At 44.9% G+C, this 20,802-nt stretch overlaps 2 protein-coding genes across 2 annotated transcripts in view; one reads left to right on the top strand and one right to left on the bottom strand.

Moving 5' to 3' along the window:
• Positions 1-1,220: 1,220 nt before the first annotated feature.
• T265_05956 (hypothetical protein) lies at positions 1,221-1,445 on the top strand (the record flags this gene model as incomplete). The annotated part of the gene is made up of 1 exon (XM_009171103.1): positions 1,221-1,445. One exon carries the CDS (start codon positions 1,221-1,223, stop codon positions 1,443-1,445), a length of 225 nt encoding a protein of 74 aa, XP_009169367.1.
• Positions 1,446-1,875: 430 nt separating this feature from the next.
• Positions 1,876-20,802, bottom strand: part of T265_13913 (hypothetical protein) — a gene marked incomplete at both ends in the record, with an annotated part of 37,169 nt that continues 18,242 nt past the window's right edge. Inside the window, 9 exons of the mRNA XM_009171113.1 lie at positions 1,876-3,982; positions 4,867-4,918; positions 7,983-8,071; positions 8,842-9,121; positions 10,046-10,612; positions 11,599-11,735; positions 13,416-13,503; positions 14,600-14,696; positions 15,141-15,366. Coding sequence (XP_009169377.1) covers positions 1,877-3,982; positions 4,867-4,918; positions 7,983-8,071; positions 8,842-9,121; positions 10,046-10,612; positions 11,599-11,735; positions 13,416-13,503; positions 14,600-14,696; positions 15,141-15,366 — 3,642 coding nt within the window. The remainder of the gene's footprint in view (positions 3,983-4,866; positions 4,919-7,982; positions 8,072-8,841; positions 9,122-10,045; positions 10,613-11,598; positions 11,736-13,415; positions 13,504-14,599; positions 14,697-15,140; positions 15,367-20,802) is intronic.

The following is a 20,802-nucleotide window of genomic DNA, read 5'->3' as shown; positions in this document are numbered from 1 at the left end:
ATATATATATATATATATCACGTTGATTGACTCAGAAAAAAGAGGCTACCTTAACAAAATAGTTTTCAACTTCTTCGTTCGCACTGATGTCCACAATCACGTCGTAGATATTGAGAGCTTTTTTAAGAATCATCATCATCATCGACAGCATGACATCAGTATTCAACACCGATGCTTCGCTGCCGTACGTGTTTTTAGGAACCCGATTAATAGCACGGAAGCCGCCACACATAGTAACACGACGACCGTTCTGGATTATCAGGGCCCTATAGCCAATTTACGAGAATGACAATGCTTTCCTTAAAGTATGTTCGGAATGATAAGAAACTGGCAGCAAGGTAGTTCCGAGCATCCCCACGTTGATATGTAGTTTGATGTAAAGTTTGAATACTGTTCTACCGCCTTCAAAACTGATATGGTAATTCCGAAATTAGGCCACCAAGAAATGTGAAATTTAAGGCGATTCACTGTTGAAAGCGTTGGGGCGAATAACGATCCTGCAAGAGGATCGACCAGATAAAACAAGCAGTGTCCACCACGGGTCGTCGGAAATAGACTTGAACCCCCAATGTCGTTGAGATAATAAAAACAAAACAGGCCACATACACACTAGTTATGGCATCCACTTTCTCAAACTATTCTAGCAGTTGTAAGCCTAACGAAGGGTGTTTGGACTGTCACTGGCAAAAACGAGGGTCATAATAAATCCGCATTGTGTTGTCCAAAGCTGACTGACTGTGAGCATATCAGTATTAGAAAGAAACGAACTGTTATCCGGACAGTCGGTGTGTCCGAACAACATAAGCTACAATGGGCGCGCACTAAAAGGAACCCACAGACAAGCTGGCCTTTTCATTCAAACGTTACTCGGACTGACTCTAATTACCTGTTCGTCCATTTCTTTCTGATACTCATAGGAAGACCGGTGAAAGATGAGACACCGTACTGGTGATTTGGACGTTCAGTGCCATGATAAAAAATCACTATGAAGATCAGAGACTAGATCATCATTGCGATTTTAGTACGCACTCCCTATTGAGAAGCCAAAATTTAAGGTTATGTGGATGGCCACTTGTTTGTCCTCTGAGCTGAACTGTTCGCAAACAAACAAGCGAGTTCAGTTAACTTAGCAACAGCCATAAAATGCACATCATTCTGTTGAAGACCACAAAATTGCCTCGATATAACGGTCTATTCGGTTATTACAGTGTAAATTCGGTATGGATGTTGGCTACGCCAGTATGTATAGGCCTTACTATGAAGGAATATGGATCTCCACTTCGGTTTCGCTAAAGGGGTATCATGACAACACACCACAGAGTCCACCAATCGTCTTGCGATGGAATGTGGTGCCCGCAAGAGAACTAACTGAGAAAAACTATGGTACGGACGAACGTCGCGTCAGTGGAGATCTGACGACTGCTAATGCTAAACCTCTATCGTAAGCCAAATATATGTGAAAACGCCGAATTCATCATGTACAAAACGGAGTTTATTTCGTAGAAGCTATATGCAGGACCTAGAAGAGAAACAATACCGCACATAAATAGCAGTGATCACTTGAAAAAATACATGGCAATGAAAACCAACAAAGTTGAACCAAAAAGGAGATGAACAGAGCGATATGAGATCAACCTCACCGCTGCAGTCACCTTTGGGCTAGGAAGTGTAATATTTACATAAGGCTCTGAATATCAAATGCACAAATGAAGTGAGAAGTATAATCCGTACTATAAAATACGGTACACGAAGTTGAAGATAGAAACAAATAGTTTGCTTTCCGGGAAGTCAGCAATTAATTGGTACCTAATACATTAGAACCAAAAATGGAAGGCATAAACGTGCGCCAATTTGCTGACGGGTTGATTGGGAATTAAAATTCCGGCGCGGGGATTTTATGCAAATACACGTCATTTGTAAAGAGTTCCTGACTAGTTGGAAGCAATTTGGTCGCTGTGAACGGACTGGCCTCTTTCTTGAATGCCGAACTGGCTTTCGACTCAGAGCTGACCTCATCAGACATGTCTCCAACCATCTCATCCACAGAACTCGTGAATTGTGCACCACCGTTGCACTTCGCCGTTAGCAGTGAGTAGGGTATGGTGGTCAACTGAGCCAGTGGAATATTACTCGCGGTTTGCTTGGTTGCCATCCCAAAACTTTCACTACGTTTATATGAACCTAATGGAATCCGATTTTCTGGCACTGAATGCGCTCCTCCAGGATTGTTAAAAGCGCTTTGATTTTGTGAAGACAATGCCGCGTCAAAACGTACCTGACTGTTGAGGAGTAAGACTGGCGGTAAGGGGACAGGAGAATCATCAAATTCGTTGGAAACTCGATCCTCGGTTGACTTGACAAATGCATCAGCCAAGCAATAGCCCATGTTTTCATGACTGGACGCCTTGGTATCGGTGTACTTTATCCCGGCTGACTCCAGGCGTTCGGTGGAACTAGGCTGACCAGACGTGGTTAGATTCTTGTGGCAGACATTCCTGATATTGTGGGGAGAACGCTGTACCACAGACACGGAATTTGTGAAGCTTTCTGACATCTGATTCGAGCGACTTGACCGAGTCAGATGGTTGGAATCAGGATCTTCTGATGGCAAGGTTGGCTTTAAATTGTCTACGGGATACTGTTGAGGTGAGCTGGTTTGTCTTCGCACAAAGACTCGATCAGGAGAACCAATGGAAAAATGATTTAACCTTGTGTTAGGATCCAAATCAGACAATCCTACTGAGTCGGGTCGCCTAAGTTTCTGACGGCATTCGTTTGATTCTCCTGTACTGCTTTCCCCACTAAGACTACCTGCTCCGATCCCACTCGTTGGACTACGTTTAAAAGCTGATGTTAACGTACGGTTTGGAAGCGCCCCGCTCGTACTTCCAGCGCTGTTTGTACTGTTTGTGCCTCCTGTGATGCTGCGAGCAATACCGCAAAACTGTTGGCGTTGTGGTTGCAAGCCAAAACTGATCACGTGCTGGAAATTATTGTCTTCCTTCCCAACAGAATGCACAAGCTCTTGGGAAAGACTAATCACCTCAAATCCAGATGCCACACCCTCATCACTGCAACCTTCCGCTGTCCCAACTGATCCAAGGCCACTGGTGTAACCGATATTGCATGGATTGCTAGCCGTCGGCGAATGATGAGAAGGCCATCCAAGTGGCATTGGTGGCGCATGTGGTATCCCTGAATTTAGGCATTGGTAATATTTGGCATTGAAGCTAGCAGGGTGTTGATTCCAGTTCCCTTTTGGACTCGACATATTCACTTGCATTCCCACTGGATGAGCAAGCGGCATGTTGCAGGGGCCCATATTCGGAGACTGTGAGTTTAATGGCGTGTGAAACCGACCGGTGGATGAAGCGTCTGAGGTAATCATGTATGGATTCATAGTTGGTTCCATCAGAAGGGACTGCTTCAGACTACCAGCCATTGCAGCGCTGTTAGCACTGCCCATGCTGCTACAACTAAGCCCAGCTGCAAGCGGAACCACGTCTGGTGGACAGGGTGAAGAACTTTCCATCAATAGTGGGCAACCATGACCATCAGAATAGCTTGGTAGATAGGTCTCTGGCCGACAGTTATGGGGTGACCTTGCGGAGTAATATTGAAGCGCACCACTGGGTTTTGTGATGTCATTAGTTTCCACGTTGTACAGGTCAAGAGGTCCCTTCTTAACTTTGACCGACGCGGAACGTCCCAATCGAGATGTTTGATCGCGCTGTTGACGTCGACGTCGAACTAGCATTAAAATCACTCCGTTGATGATAAAAAGTACGACGGCGAGGCAACCGATGCCAACAAGGATGTAAGTGATCATGGTAGTGGATGGGACCTTTTGGTCAGTAAACTGGTTGCTTGCCGACATGGGGAGATTTATTTGAGACTGTGAGGAGATGAAGACGTTGGCTCGGTCGTTTGAACCTTGATTCGCACGGCCATCAAACACTGAATCCGGATTCGATTGCCCAGACTGAAGTGAAAAAGAAGGATCAAATTAGCTATCCGTTGGTGTAAGTTTGGAAACTAGCAAACAGAAAGGACGCCAAATATAGGGCCACTTCAAACATTGCCTGCCCATCTTTGGATTAGGCTTGGGACAATCTGTACACTGTGTTCAGAACACGTTTGAACTGAGAAGCAACACTGCACAATTGGGTATAGCTAAACAATACAACAGAGCTATTGCTTCATCATCATCATCAACGACAGCATNCTGAGGAAAATACCGTTACTACATCCACTAACAGTTTCTACGACGTTCATGAACGGCGAGTCCATACGTGGTGTACGGTTTGATATAGATTAGCCAATGATAGACGTACCTTAGTAAAAGTAGCTGTTAAACTTTTTCATAAAGGAAACTACTCACAAGGTTGCTGGAAACTCTTCATAAGGTTGACGGAAACTCGGGGACTGCGCCTGTCTGATGAGCCCCAAGAAGGGCGAAACCGGTCGTGGGCTGTCGAAGAGTTTTCAGCAACCTTGTGAGTAGTTTCCTTCATGAAAATATACTGCGATATCTCGAATATCGTGCCAACCGAATCATGAGGCAGCCTGTGTGCAGCACATTCAGTTGGAGGACATCATAAACGAGAGGTTCAATTGACTCTCCCGTGAAAACCAAATTGATTTGCAAATGAGTGTATTGCTCGATAGCTGTTAGACTGTTTCAAGGCGATGGATTTTAGGAGCAGGACGAAACTGGTTTTGCCCGAGATTAACATGCATTTACACACAACTGGGAGTCAGTCATGTGCGAGAACAAACGAACAATAAAACGTTCGAATGATCGGCCACACCACCGTGGGACGAAACGGAGGCAAAAACCGGATTGAGTCCGCACACCATACTTACTTTGAAAATCCAAACAACTGCCTCCCAGTTGTCGCATAGTACAAAGGATATTCTTTGTCATTTGCTGAATCGACTACTTTTGACTGACTTCCGAGCGGAACGACGCGGTAACTATAACACACAGAGTAAACACAAACAAGGTGGGCGTAATTGAGGGCACAGTTTATAGAAAGGACAATCATCTTTGACAAAATAAACAAGCTGATAAGATAAACAGTGACTTCAGAAAGAACATTCCGTTACATTCTGCTACGTCCCACAATCCGTCTGTGGATGTAACAAGAAGTCAAGCAACTAGACGGATGTCTACCGAGACTCGCTCTGGATGTTACGAACGCTCTTTTACTAGGTTCCTTGAGAATAAGGCAGTCGCAAAGACGTTACATTCCAATTAATTCGGTCCCAAAAACAAAACGTTCCGCAATATAACAAAGATCGATAATACATCGCGTTATAAAGAGTGGATTGACTCGTGGGACCGGTGAGGCTACAATAAAACAACGTCAAGTGCATGGCCTATCGCAGGCATATGTTTGAAAACCTACGATATCCTGCCACATTTCAAAAAACAAGGCAGTTGTTTCGGAAAGTGATGACGTCTTCTGAGAAGGATGTCGATCGAACTCATTAGTTGAGATAAAACGATCAAGCACATTGGTAGACCTAGTCTGAAGCAATGTTTCCTACTTCTAAACCATACTATGTGCTGGACTAGGTCCGCCGTACGGAAAAAAGTCTTCACTAATCTAGCTTTTGCACGTCATCGGACAGAGGCTAATGGTACCGGCCACAACGTTTTGTTTAATGACGAGCTGTGAAAGGTAAACTGCCGCACGCTGGACGATCAATATGTCCAAAAGAACCTACGTTTCGTATGTCTCAACCTCGCGGAAGAATGACAAATCAGGATGAATAACACTTAAAAAGACAAAAACCAATCAGGAGCAGTTATCAAAGGAATAAAACAAAATATACCCATGGATCGTTGGTGCAGATGCTTGAAATGCTATAACAGCCATGGTCTTTTATTTCGTTAGAATAATCAACGAGAGTTTAAACCAACACAATCAGACCGTTTTGTCGCGCCTGTATGATTCAACAGAGGGATAAAACAGAAATATGGCTATTTTTCAGAACAAGACAATAACTGGATCATTTGCAGTGTGAACAAAACCGACGCGAAATAGCTTACAAAGCAGCGAACTCTAGGGTGACATATTCAGACACAGTTCACAAATAGGTGGGGGGTACTAATTGTGTTGAGGCGGGGGGGGCGAGATGGCTCAGGTGTTTAGAGTGCGAAGTTACTAACCGGAAGGTTCTTGGTTCGAACCCGACCTCTCCCCCGACTTCCCCTGTCTAGGCTTGGACAACCTAGCAGTATCCCGGCCCTCGTGCTTCCTTCGGGTAGCATGGCAGCTAGGCACCGGAAGGGTGTTACAGCTGGGCGATTTATTTTTTTTAAATTGTGTTGGAGAGCTCTGTCTCACCACAAAACTAAGCAGCTAGTTGTCCAGAACGCCGTTGAGAGTCAATTTGTAGTCTTTCAACCAGGACCAGCGGCAATAAAGTAGGAACACTGCGTAGTCTATTCGTTACCAGGGGGGGGTATTTTGCACGACGAATCGGAAGCGTAAATGCTTGTGAACTAGTGAGGAAGGCATCCGATCGGTGACGGTCTGCATGCTTGTATCAAATACGTTGTTGGACAAACAGATCATCGCACCAAATGCCTCTGGCACAATTCGAATATCGTTAAATCCATTGGAAAAGGTGTTTTCCACGTTATGGGTGTAGGTTGATTATAAAGAGCGGATGATGGGGATACATAACGCAGATCTGGTGTCCGTTGCGTGGAATAGGCCATGCAAATAAATAAACCATCGTGAAAGGGTGCCGAATGTTCATAGTTGGATCACATTTCTAAGCCGTGCAAAAGTAGACAGGCAGACAGAGGTTAACAGGCTACGGAGGCGGAACCAAAACAGTAGGGCTCCGGCATACACTGCCACCCACCCGAACGCAGACTATCCGTGCCTTCCTAATCAATCATTGCATGGTAGCCTTGATAAATGTCAGGAAAGTTTTCACATCCTAACAGATCCTTGTAACACAGATCACATAGCCATGATGAAACAATCTTCCAGACGTGACCTGGATAATTCGTCTAGAAAAGGTGATTGCAAACGGAACCGACGAATTAATACCTTTCGTGCATTGCCGACGAAGAGGGGAGAATGTACCTTGTGGACTCCAAAGCTGTCTCATAACGCAACAACCTTTGACGAGCGAGCCTCCGCGTGTCTTATCATGAATATTTGTTTGATTCGACAAGTTTGGACTGCCAACCTACATGAGGTTGCAAAAATTGTCCTACATTGAGTAAGACAGTCAGTGAAACAAGTTGTTAAAAGGGTAACGCAGCCACAGGAAAACTTCAGAGGCGTGGATATTGGGTGCTGAGTGTTTCAACCGACAGGCATTCATCATCAGACACCCCCGATGCTGCATAGGGCGAAACCTTCCAACCAACTTTTCTGGAACAACTACTATGGAAAGAAGGGTTCAGGCAACTTGAATTCGGTTTTCCTCAAATATGCATAGATTTTGTACTAACAAAGAAACGCATTTTAGAAACATTAAAATAAAAAGACAAGGTCAGAAGTCGATCTTGTTGCCCATCAAAGCTCGCGCAATGTGTGCATGCTTCATCAAAGTGCCGAAGATTCTGAGATGCGCACCTTTACGCAGGTTGTGCGTTCAGCTTAAGACGGAAGTTGGGTCTTTTTATCAGGATTGAAGCCTTCATCTTCCAACAAACTGCGATAGTGTTCTTTTGACACCTAGTTCACCTATTGTGTGGAGGGAGCAACGGGTTTAAGAAGGTACAATGTTTCTCAGCCTAGATTGCTTCTTTCCTTGTAACTGTGGCTGCTTGAGTGAGAAGAATTTTGAATAAGTCTCTGGAAACAATGAGTTTTTCTGACCGGGCGCGCTGAAAGGAATCATGACAATCGTCATCCAACAACTCGACTACAACGCTACTCATCAGACAAACGAAAGAAACTAGTCTGTCTAGACTTCGAGGCAGCGTGAACTGGAAGTTGCTCACTCACCCTTGGAAAGTGTAATTCAGTTTCCGCGCAATACATTGAAGTAACATGGCGCACTGACCCCAGGCGGCATTGATCTCATCCCAGCTAACCTAGAAGGCAACGGTGAGAAATTTTGGCTGAAAAACAAGGATTAATGGACGAGATTCTGTGCAAACGTAAACCATTGCCTACAAAAGGTGGTAAGTGAAGTTCAACTTACGAACTCAAGTGGACTGATGCGGCAGAAGTAGAGATGGTTCAATTGGAGCATCAGTGAGTGGAGTGCCGATATGGAGTAAACAATGGTGAAAACGTCGCGAACAGAGGACTCGTTTACCTGTCTGTAAACAACAGGCCAAAATTTACGAATATCAGGCTCTTGGGGGGGAGTGCACAGTATTTCCCCGGGTGATCAATCAAGAAGTGAAGTGTGCCAGATATGTCCGGAGAGTCATAGTAGGTCAACTCATCCATCAATCCTAGTACAAAAAGCTCACCGGGGGTCGTATCAGTACGTACGTCCAACACCGGTTACATCCTAGTACGCGAAAAGCGGCCTGAAGAAAACCAATACGCGAGCTGACATAAGTGTAACATCGTACATTTTGCTAGGACGATGGGGAATAAGGTACGCACTTTTCGCCGACTGGGTGCTGTTGGGTGAGTTATGAGTTTTCATCAGGACGGGCTTCGTACACCACTTGTATCCCCTGCCTTTGGAACTGTGATCAACCATACGGTCCGCCTATCCACTCACAAGACTCAACCGTTTATGCTACGCAACTCCAAAGAGAACTGAGGTTGCTCATGAAAACGATTGTCAGGTCGCAGCGAAACGGACGTTCACAGAGGTGCATAGGAGTATACAGGTGGCACTCACTGGACGATCCGATAAGCGTCCGAGATGCAGGCCGTTGATAATGCCGAAATGGCCAGAATACCAGATTGGGAATACGGTATTGAGAACGTTTGTTCGAAGAAGACGATCGAGATGACGTTTCGCATATTTAACGCGAGCGTCTAGTGACCAAAGCTCCTCTTCTGCCTCGATCAGATTTTGTTTTTGTTCATTGTATTGGGTTTGGGCTCTGTACTCAACCATTGGAATATATAAATAAAAAAGGGTAAGAACGAAAGAGGGACAGGGTGAATAACGGTAACTATAGGTTCGAAGCATTTACAGAACGAAGATATGATCACGGTCACTGGCAAAGCACCAGCATTCAGCGATGACGTTTACTACCGTGTAGTTTAAACAATCTGGTGGGATAAAATCAACAAAAGTACTTGCTGATCTGTCATAAGGGGTTCATTAGAGTTGTACTGAAAACTAAAGAACCAGTCAAATTGACTATAAAATTAAAACGTGACTTCAATTCATGCGAAGTATTTCGACTAATAGAGCAAGGATGATCAACCATGTCATCATCATCATCATCGACAGCATGACACCAGTGTTCAACACCGATCCTTCACTGCCGTACGATCAATCATGTACTGTCTATCTCCGAGTTTGTGCGAGCCTGAAAACAAAACAATCACTCAGCGTGCATGACACATGAATAGAGAGACCGATCGGTTACCTCACCTCATAGAATAACAACTTAGCTGAATGGCCGAACCCTAGCCGGTAGCACTTTATCAAGCAACTTTCTCTCTTGCTATTGAATGGTACGGAGACAGCCCCCATCCACCCAGCTTTTTCCGGAGTGTTAGGCACAACTCAACTCATTCGTCTCTCACCGATACTCACCTTTGAGCCTCATCGATGGATTTGTGATTGCTACCTCACTCTAAATGACGAAACAATACGCAGTCAACTGTTTGGGACTATGACTAGGATGCGACTGTCAACAGATTCGTAGAAATGGTTTAAGGGTTATATGGGGACGTCAGTTATGAACATAATCCATCAGATTTGAAAATAATCAGGAGATAGTTTGAAACAGTGCTTGCCGATCCTTACCCTACTAAAATAGTAGCACATAAAAACTTGATTCTACAGGAAAACACTCCACTGTTTTTCGAATAGTGGTGCACTGTGAAAACTAGAGTTTATGAAGTTCGTTTCTAGACGGAGTCACAAGTCTAGATGAAGGGAAAATAATGGGGCACTGACGTACCTATCCAGTTCTTCAGTCCGCCGTGCTAACTCCGCAGTACAATCCGTCACTTGTTGATCTAACTTTGCTCCTTCTGCCAAAACATCGGTCAATTGTGCCTGGAGTTCGGCAACTTCCTTCTGTAATTCCGAAAGACGACGTCTTGGGCGCCGAGCACCAGAACGAGACTCAGATGCCAGACGAGGAGGCCCTTGTGATTCCGCACCGACGTCCAGTTCAGAAGCGCTACTCCAACCTTCCAAACTTTCAGACGAAGACAGCTCGTCATCATCAACCGTAGAAGGTTGAGCGGAACTTGATGGCAATGTGAAAAGTGTGCCAGGCTGATCTGAAAGACTCAAACAGCTCAGCCAATTAGATGTAGACGTATCGGTCTCATCCTGATCATGTGGCTTTGGACAAAGAGCATCTGGAGAGCTCTCAGGTGGATGTGAACCGGAAAATCCTTTGACCTTATTGCGCGTCTCACCTGATTTGATTTTTGATTCAGCCCGCGCTGCTTTTTCGTCCAAATAGGACATGTAAGATCTGGTTCGGACAGACAAACGCATAAAGCTGACAGTGCAGCACTACTGTAACACTTATAAAAACCAGCAGGTTATCTGATAGATTTGCAGAAAAGTACAGGACAGACGAGCACAGCTCGAGGTGCGAGTTGAACGTATTGGAACGTCCATAGATAAGCATGCTGAGTGACTGGGAGAGACCGTACTGATCAGGCCAAAATTGTAAACTATAATCGAGTTGCGTGTGCGCAATCCACATTGCTGATCACTCTTACCTGTTCCCCTCAGCTCGTGAAACCGATAAAAGCTTACGAAAAGAATGGTACTGGCGAGGAGGAACCTGGTTTTCTAGGTATATGTTGAATTAGGCATAGCGACCATTTAGTTAGCAAACGGTACATTTTCCGACCAGTTTTCCCAGTTGATTGGGTCCAAAGAGCTCTTGACTTACTCCGACTGGGCCTAGGGTAGCCCAGTGGTTAACACCCTGGTCTACCCTTAAAGGTCGACTTCGGATTCCTGCATAAACGTCCTCATATTGGCTGCTGCCCTCGTCCTGTAAATAGTGTACATATGTTGTTTTGCCAACAGAAGACCGTTTTTACCTCTACCGTTTAACCTTTCTGAATAGCCATTTCCTATTTACAGTCACTGATCCCCGCAAAGAACCCGACACCTACCAATTCATTCTTCTTAACTCTCACCGGACGCTATTAGGATGTGGTCGGATTCCGAAAAGCCCAACCACGCAGAGGCCCTTCGACCCTATTGACGTCCAACACTTTCTGAGTATAATCATCTGTGAGCAGCGAACAATGGCTGAATAAAACGCACCGGTCACGTCGGCTAAGTCAACAAGAATCCCACCTCCTAGGCCGACTAATCGCCCCATGTAGTCGGACTACATATAAGTAGTAGTCTCGCCGGAACATTATCGCGGTTAACAGTGGGCAATCAAAATACAAGAAGTACAGCGCACGTACAGTACAAATAGTGAAATGCACTAACCGCAAGCAATTCAACTCTTCCTCCTGATATTCCAAACACTGTTGTCTGGCGGTCAGTAGAACATCTGCACAGTCCTGACACAGTGGATGATCAACCTCTGTTCGTCCACTGAGGATGTCAAACAGAGCAGAACTGACCTACAAGAGTGGGAGAAACAACCATGTTATGCGGATGAAAGCAGGACTAAAAGAATGAATACTGTGAGAGAACAAATGTGCTAGAGCGCCATGCAACGCCCCAAAGCTCGTGTGGCTTTGGAACGCCTTACAGCAAAGGCGTTGTGCACCTGCAATCAGCAGTCATTCAGGATTTCAGGTACTTCAAGCGATAGCGGTGCTCTTTTGGTAAACATCCCCTTAGAAAACACTTTCAGCGAACTGAACATCTTTGTCCCCATGCGAATTACTGCACCAAAAGCCAACCTGTCGATAGTGGAGATGAGACGGCGAATAAGCATTTGTTAACTGGTATTTTCATGTAGAATGCAGTATCGGTATAAAGTGTTTTAGCATGTAATATTCAAAGAGTAACACTTAGCATGAGGATGACCAAGACAATCTGATAGCCAATAGATCTGAGAGTTTTCCTCGCTTGATCGTCCGTTAGATTTTAAAATCTGGCTGTTGTTTTCAAGGGAATGCATGACGTGACCGTTCAGCTACCAGCATGTCCAATCGGTGGCCCATTAATGAAAATTTGAGCTCCATGATGCATAGAGTCATCTTGTGGCTTGCACCGCTCATGTGATACACCCTAGACACACAGGCGGCTAGCTAGTGCTAGCTTCTATTCAGCTGGTCATGCCATGGATAGTATTCCGGATTCCTCTTCCACACATCTATTGATCTGATTGTCAATCCGAAAAAGTATCTGTGCGTTTTTAACTCGAAAAATCTGAGGCTTGAAGGCCGTGTTGGCTAACACAGCGTGCTTCAAGACCATCAACGATGGCCACGATTAACTAGCATGATACGTTTTGGAACCACCAAAAGCGAACACAATTATAAATGGTCATGTAGAGATGTTAAAAGTGGTCCTAAGAGTGATCGCAAATTCGTAAAAAAGTTGCCTATTTCAACAGCATCGAAAGAATTGAGAGATCTAACTATGAACATCCTTTCTTAATTAACACAACGGCCCACTTAGACTATTACAACACACGATCAGTAGATGGAAAAGAAACCGCTAAATCGTTTGTTTAATTGTACACGCGCCACAGCAAACGTTTTGTTAGTTGGGTTGTACCGTCTGAAGATGGTAAAGGACAGGTGGATGAAACAGAAGAACACGTAGATCCAGACCAAATTCAGTTTAATGGGAAACAACCGCTTTGGTTTCAGAAGCGGAACGCTATCCAGCTGTATATCCACCGATTTTTTCAACAAACCCTTCAGAAACGAGTCCTTTGGAAACCTTTTCTAAGTGTTTCAATCTTGTTCAAATTTCAAGAGAGGAAAAACAGAATTCTGTTCTCACTGCAAATAGACTAGGTCGTTTCGCTTCGTAATGGACTACCCACACAAGTGAGTGAACGGATAAAATTGCCGGCTTCCTTTTCGGTTGTCCGAGTTCGAATTATCTGAATGCGTGCCTTCTAATGGGTAGCCCACCTCCGTCTTGAAATGCTGCAAACATCCTTTTTCGCGGTTAAAAGCGTACTTTTCAGTAAGTAGCTCGTATGTAAAAGCCAACCGTTACCCAAAACACGCCGACAGGGAAAAAGCGACTGCAAGGCCAACTTTGGGTCATCAACTTTCTATTAGCATTGTGGTAGCTCGTACCATAAAAAGTGCATAGAAAAAAAACAAGAAGCTCACCTTGTGTCGATGGTCCAAACCGACAGCTGGCGTAGAGTATCGCCGAAGAAGGGACAGTGCCTCGGCTTCGGAGTTTGTCGTCCCAGGACTGCGGTGGACAGCAAAAAACAGGAGGACGTCATTCACAGGGAAGGATATGCCCAGTAGTATGAATGGTTCTGTCAGAATTCCCTCTGAAGAAGACTATGTCTTCCATCAACCAGTCTTACTCCCAAATCGTTCCAGTTTTATTCAACTCGACGCTAGAATTGCGCGGACTCTCTTCCGCACCCCCCACCCACCCGATCTTTACACCACACAGTCGTATCATGCTAAGAGTCGAAAAGTCAGAAAATCTCTGACTAATAGTATCAAATATTCCAGTAAGCTCTTGGGCTGATTCCTCACTTCATGTGAGCGTCCAGTGGTATCACGGTCTAGTCCGGAAGTGCCTCTATCACAGCAACAGGTCAGAGAAAGGGAGGAATTTGACAGAATTTCTATGGTGAATACGGCATTAGCTCACTAAAAGTCAACACCACCTAAGAAACACCCTACAGGTGAATTTTCAACGACCGCGTTTATCCTTCGCTGAAACGGCCAATGTTGGGCGTTGTAGTGAAGCAGGGGACAGGCCGAGCGAAAGATTACGAATACAAATATGTTGTTAAACATTTTCGAAACAACGATATCCATAAACAGCTGATTTGAGACTCAGTCGCCCTAAGGGACTATAGTTTTTGAACCAGCTGTTTGTCCGATTCTAATGGAAGCGTAAGGGATGGTGTACACCTTAACAGCTGCGGTGGGTGATTTGTAGGCAGAGTGATTCCTCGTCTTGTTTCCGGGCACCTAAATATTCGGGGACAGTTGGGTCTAATACGAGGAACAATGAGCAGTTACACAGTCACATTGCTGAAAAGTGATGTTACATGGATGGATCACTTCCTCGGGTAACCTTGTCTCTCTCACTTTCATATCTAAGAGGTGACGTAATGTGGCTTCATCTTGTGCACCACAAATAAACTGTTCAACAGTAGGTTTGAGGTTGAATACTCTCATACAGGTTACAGCCCCCGGGCCTTGATCCACCTGTAACTGCAAACGGTTATCTAATAATGATACAAAGGAACAGAAAGGAATGACCCGTTCACCGTGCTAGTCATCAAAAGTCAGAGGAAGACAGAAATAAAGGTGGTACCCACTTTGGAGGAACCACATAGTGTGGATATTCCGTACCGAAATTCTTGACCGGAATTATGATTGGTGGTCTCGAGTCGTCCCGTTCTGGACGTTGCGCATCTGAAGACCAAGTTGTGAATGAATCAGTTTCAGATAAAATCGGCCGTGCAGAAAATTTTTGTGTTTATAAAAACTGTCTATTAGGCGAAGATACAATACTGTGTTAAAACTGTTATGATGAGGGGCAAAAAGGAGAAAGAAATGAAATATATCAATAGCGAACAAGGTGAGCTTTGTGCTAGTCATTTTGGTGGATTGCTGAAAAAACGCCAAACAGTCGTGCTACTTATATTATGTCTACAGTAGCTTGTCATGAAAAGGCTTCGCACCGCAGACCCTCAAGTAATCTAAATATCCTAGATTCCACTATATTGAAAAATTTGGAATCAATCGAAAAATTAGCATTTCAGAGAGGTTTTCTATACGACTGGTGAAGTTTCCAAGATCTGACCACAAAAGTGACATTCAGAATCCAGTACAAAATGCAAACATGGAACCGCTTACCTACTAAGGCTAAAACCTTATCGTGTTCCAAGTTCTCAAAGTCACGATGAAGTCGCAAAGGATTGCAACACCGTTGGCACACGTGAAGTGCCTGCCCTGCAGTGGTCATTCCGATGACCGAAGAGGTTATTCTACTTGAACTCCTGGCTAAAATGGAAGATACGGTATATGCAAAGGAGATGACATTCAGTGGAACGCGAAAAACGCACGATTTGAAATGTAAGACCTATACGAGCTCACCACACGCATAACCCCAAAAGCTCAGTCATACTTATGAGTGTTGTACTAGCGCCCTCCATTCCCAGTGAAAATCTGTTAACGTGTTGCAAAACGCATGTGTCCGGTTCTGGACTAACATTCTATTTAAGGATGCATCTCCTATCTTTGACGATGGTTTCTGAAGTATGATTTCTTCTCCCCACCCCCCTCCAATGATGGAACCGATGACCGAAGAGGTTATTCTACTTGAACTCCTGGCTAAAATGGAAGATACGGTATATGCAAAGGAGATGACATTCAGTGGAACGCGAAAAACGCACGATTTGAAATGTAAGACCTATACGAGCTCACCACACGCATAACCCCAAAAGCTCAGTCATACTTATGAGTGTTGTACTAGCGCCCTCCATTCCCAGTGAAAATCTGTTAACGTGTTGCAAAACGCATGTGTCCGGTTCTGGACTAACATTCTATTTAAGGATGCATCTCCTATCTTTGACGATGGTTTCTGAAGTATGATTTCTTCTCCCCACCCCCCTCCTAATGATGGAACGAATGTAATAAGTAATCAGCCTTCTGACTTCACTGTCAACTTCCTCTGGTTGGTCTGTCGACATACAGTATTCCCCAAAAAGTGCAAATGACCCACCCGACACTGGTTGGATGAGATGCCAGTCCAGATAGTATACTAAGTAGCTCCAATGAATGCCTGCTGTTATACTGCCAAAGATGGACGGCTGGCATCCAAATCGGATTCGTCGGTCGCATGGTATGGAGCCACAGACGTTGAGCCAAATGTGAAGACTAACGCTGAGGTTGTATGAAAAACCGCGCAAGCTGTTGTTCTCCACAAAGATTGTGATCATTAGGGTTAACAACAGATGCATAGCCCGCGTAAGATATAAATTCCATAACTGAAGGTGAAGGTCGCCCACTAGGACCGAGCTTCGAGTTGGATGACTGAGTCTTACCCAATCAAGGATCAGGACTGTGACATAGAAATACATTTGGGTTCAGAGCCACAACGAATGCGTTTTTGACTGGAATTAGCCTACAGCTAACTAGTGCACAAGCAACATGAGGTGGCGTAACCGACAACCTGGCATGATGATACATTCCGGATCATGCGACCTTAGGTTTTCAGTGCCCTCGAATCCCTATGTAACGCTACGAAATGTTCGAAAGTTCGAAAAGGTCTTCATTTTCCCAGATGGCGTTGTCATAGACGGGCAGTCGGGTTTGGATTTGTGGTGCATCGAAATCCAACTGATTCCGAACGAACTTGTGAAGTTTTAGCTTACATCAACAAGTGCAATGTGTTCAGAATCAGGCTCAACCAATCCAAACAGGACTTTCGATACACGCAGAACGATGCCGTACGGAGTCTCTGATGCTTCACATGCAACATACGTGTGTCAGCGAAAACATCGGACGTAAATGGCACTGAATCGGAATATCTGGGGGTGCTGATCTTCAATCGCTCAAAGTTACGCAGGAACATCGTTTTCGAAATCGTATCTGCTTCAAGGTGGAATAGTCAACTTACTCGATCCACAGAGATAAGCATTGATGACTTCACCTAAGATTGGAAACTACGTCAGCCTCCACACACGTTATAAACCAGAACCATGACAAAAGGTAAGCTGAAGACTACACTAACGAGTAAGATACACAAACTCCTAAGTTTAGAAAGCTAGACAGCAATAACCCCGAGCAGTTCAGAAACCAATGGCTTGAAGTGAAGCAGTTGGGTTGGGGAACAAGGAGAACTACAAACCAAACAAACTGAAGCAGCAGCCAAGAGTGAAAAGAACAGCCGTTGGAAAGCATCATTCCGTGAAGGTAGCAAATACAAAAACAAAACGGCTGGTTGGGAGAATGGTCAAACTGGCGGCGATCTAAGCAACACGCACACATGCGACAAAGACGCATTGACCTCAAGGCTACCGGAAAAGACGCGAAGACGGCTGACGGATGAGGTATCACCTTACCGTTTACTCTATAGACTCGGTAAATCCGAACATGTCACCCCAAATAGGGCCCTACTGGTATTCATTCTTTTCCGAAAATGCTGGGTGCAGTAGCACATCATTCCTTACGAGTGGGTGTCAAATGCACTTGGAAAATGCATCCTTTGTCGATGAATAGTTAACAAAGACGGGAGTTACAAACCAGAAAGGCTTCCCACCTAGTTATACCCCCTACTGAGGTCCCTGACGGGGCAACTAGGCAAAATCGAGCACCAACCGCTTCTTATGAGTCACATGGTAGTCGCGTTCAAAAGACACCACACCAACTCGGAAAACTGGAGCCAACCATACTACAAGCAATGTAGAAAATACGCTAGAAAATCGAAAGCGCACATGGACCCAGGGAAATTAGGGTCCGACAGTCACCATCTCACAACTCGCCAGTGGACTCATTAGCAGTTAGCATGGAGCACGATCGTAAATATGCACACTAGTAACACCGAAAAAACGGAGATCAGTTCAACAGAAGCACCATCAGCTAAAAAAAAACTCACAGGCCTGGCGCCGTTTCGGTGAGTGGACACTATTGTCCTCAGTGGTGAGAAGGTAGCTATCCATGACAGGTCTATCGCACATGAGAAATGAGAAAGACAGCTCGCCAATAGAAACGGTTCATATGATTACGGGATGCCATGTCCTTCTTAACAGAATAAGAGGGTGGCTAATCGCATCGCTCATAGTTACTCGCAGGCAAACACGATAAGGTTGCTCGATAGAAACAAGCTACTGCATAGGCCAGTGAAAATTCAGAGAAGCCCCCATCCTTTTCAACGAACGGCTGTGCAGAGTACATAATTCGCTATGTCGTTCCAGACAAAAGCCAGAACGTCGCTAAGAGCATTCGTTAACCACAACCCTAAGTATTCCACACTGATGTAGGAAGCCAATTCGTCCAGCTGTAGCACCCTTTCGGTACCTGACTGCCATGCCACCCAAAGGAAGCACGGGGGATGGGATACTGCCCGGTTGCTCAAGCTTAGACAGGGGAAGTCGAGAAGCAGAGGTCGGGTTCGAACCACGGACCTTCCGGTCAGTAAATTCATGCTCTAACCACTTGGTCCATATCGCCCCCGGAAGCCAATTATCTAAATCGGCTAGATCTAGTTAGTTAAGGAAAACATGCTAAATCAACCGATGAGTGAAAAATACGTCGTCGAAGTGATTCCATTCTGGCACAGGTTTGAATCTTATCCCTATTCCCAGCAACGAGAGTCTAGAACCGGTCAACATATTCCTATTCTATGCGGCAACTCCAGGCTACAAAGACGGCGCATGGGCAGCTTAGATCAATCGTCGTGCATGTGTGGACATGAGTTAACAGAGATGTCAATTCAAAGAAGGGAAGAAGTAGAGGACACGCAATAGAGGGAGAGAATAACATGGGAAACGGTGGTCGGTCCTCGGAGGAAATCTCATATAGGACGCCAATGTTAAAAATCATTCCTCACAGTTGGTTCGAAAGAGCTCAAGGGACCCAATGCCATTGTACAGAACCTAAGCAGTACACCAAAAAAACGAGAGAACGCAAACAAAAGTACCACCATGGTTGATCGAAAATTCATAATTCAAGGATGAAGAGTTTATTGAAAGAAATAATTGGAAGGCGAAATACACCGACTGTACATGGTTTTTAGGAGTGGAAAAAACGCGAAATCCGCTGCGTCCAATCGGAAACAGATCACAGAACAGGTCAGTAGCGGGTCCGCATCAGTAGTAGTCCCGCCGAGGATTGTTCTGTTAGGGTGAAGAGTGTAGTGCGAAGACATATATCAACAAGCAGAAAATGATTGTGATCCAAAATTCCAACACAGGATGAGAAAACCTTATACAGGAAGGAAATAAAATGCAACTTAGTTGGTGTACCGTACGATTCTTAGGCCGTTTCTGCGTAAGCACGCACCCTACTAACAGTCTCATTCCTATTTGACTTTCATAAACACAGTGAAGAGAAGAGAAAAAGAGTGGGTGAGGGAGGGGACCTAGTGCTGGCCTATGTCAAGCATACTGAGGTGCCTACACCTCCAACCGCTCAATCAGACAGTCTGGAAAGAGCCTGACAGCACGAACGCCACTGACATCGATTAGCCGCCATTTCTTGAAACGCCTCCAGCCAAGCACAGATAGGGTCACGGGGACCCCATCCTGGAAGTCGCACAATACCAACAACACCCAAACTCTTCGTGAACTCTTTGACACGTTTCTACCAAGTCATGTGCTGTCCACCTCGCAGTTTGCGCCATCCTGAAGGAGGCACGGAGAACAAGACTCGTCTCGGTAGATGGTGTTTCGGCATGACATACAATATTTGACTTTACACAATCCGATGGGCTCGTGGAACGAATTTCAAGGGATTCCTTTCGTTAGAACTCACCTCCAAAAAGATCAGGCGGGGTAGAAACCGAATGTGAAGAGTGAAGTCTGGACATTGTGAACCCTAGTTTAGTAGGAATTAATATTCGGCTTACACCTAGGGATTGAAGATTCACAAGTACTGATCGGAATACTTTTCAACCTCCAGCCCGTTTCCAACCTTCGATCACACGTCATTGAGAGCCAAGTTCACAAACCCAGTCACCAGTACTACCATAGTCTGACTGAGTGGCATATCGATGTGCTGAGCCCAGCGTGAGAAGAGAACGCGAGTCGACCAGTCAAGGAACAAACCTTTTCCCAAACCGAAAACCCGCGGGGCTGCTATAACCCGTATGCAACTCGCTAAAAGAACGCACATCGGTCGCTCTGCATGAAACCGGGTTAAAAGTTGTCATTACGATTTCGACATATACCTAGTCGTTAGGATTCTATTCAATACTTCGCTGAGAAGCTGCGAAACTTCAACGCCAGACAACTTGTGTGCCTACTCTCATTTATGTGAATAAGACAGCTTCAGTAACCCATTTATACACAACGTGCTTGACCGCACATGTTCGTTACTTCTTTGCCGTGTTGCGGTGTGCGGCGATCGAGGAATATGTATGAACTGTCTTCCTTCTGTGTTGTTCACATGCGTAAGGGGAATTCAACGTTTTCGATAGCGAATTATATGAGTCACATCGATCGCTTCATCATCTAAATGGACCGTCCCAGATGAGACCAAGGTGTGGCACGGTAGACAAGACACAACGTAAAATACATCCACCTGTAATGCCGGGCGGAAAGACCTATCCTCTGAACTGAGCTGAGCTCCCGCATAAAGATACTTGGACTAATTCCGTTTCTGAATTGACTAGATGGAACTCAAATTTCCATATCAAGTACATCATATATATATATATATATATTCATATATATATATATAACCTTGGAAGTTGCTCTCCTGAGCCTTATGCAGTCAGGTGCCTTCATGAGCACTCGTCCACTGAAATATGCGTAGCGATTGGCTATGACAGATGTATGATCAGCACACTCAATCC

This window comes from Opisthorchis viverrini (genome assembly GCF_000715545.1).
Source record: "Opisthorchis viverrini unplaced genomic scaffold opera_v5_118, whole genome shotgun sequence".
Classification (NCBI taxonomy): Eukaryota; Metazoa; Platyhelminthes; class Trematoda; order Opisthorchiida; family Opisthorchiidae; genus Opisthorchis; species Opisthorchis viverrini.
The sequence above is the reverse complement of the archived record's forward strand: the minus strand, read 5'-3'. Positions and strand labels throughout refer to the sequence as shown.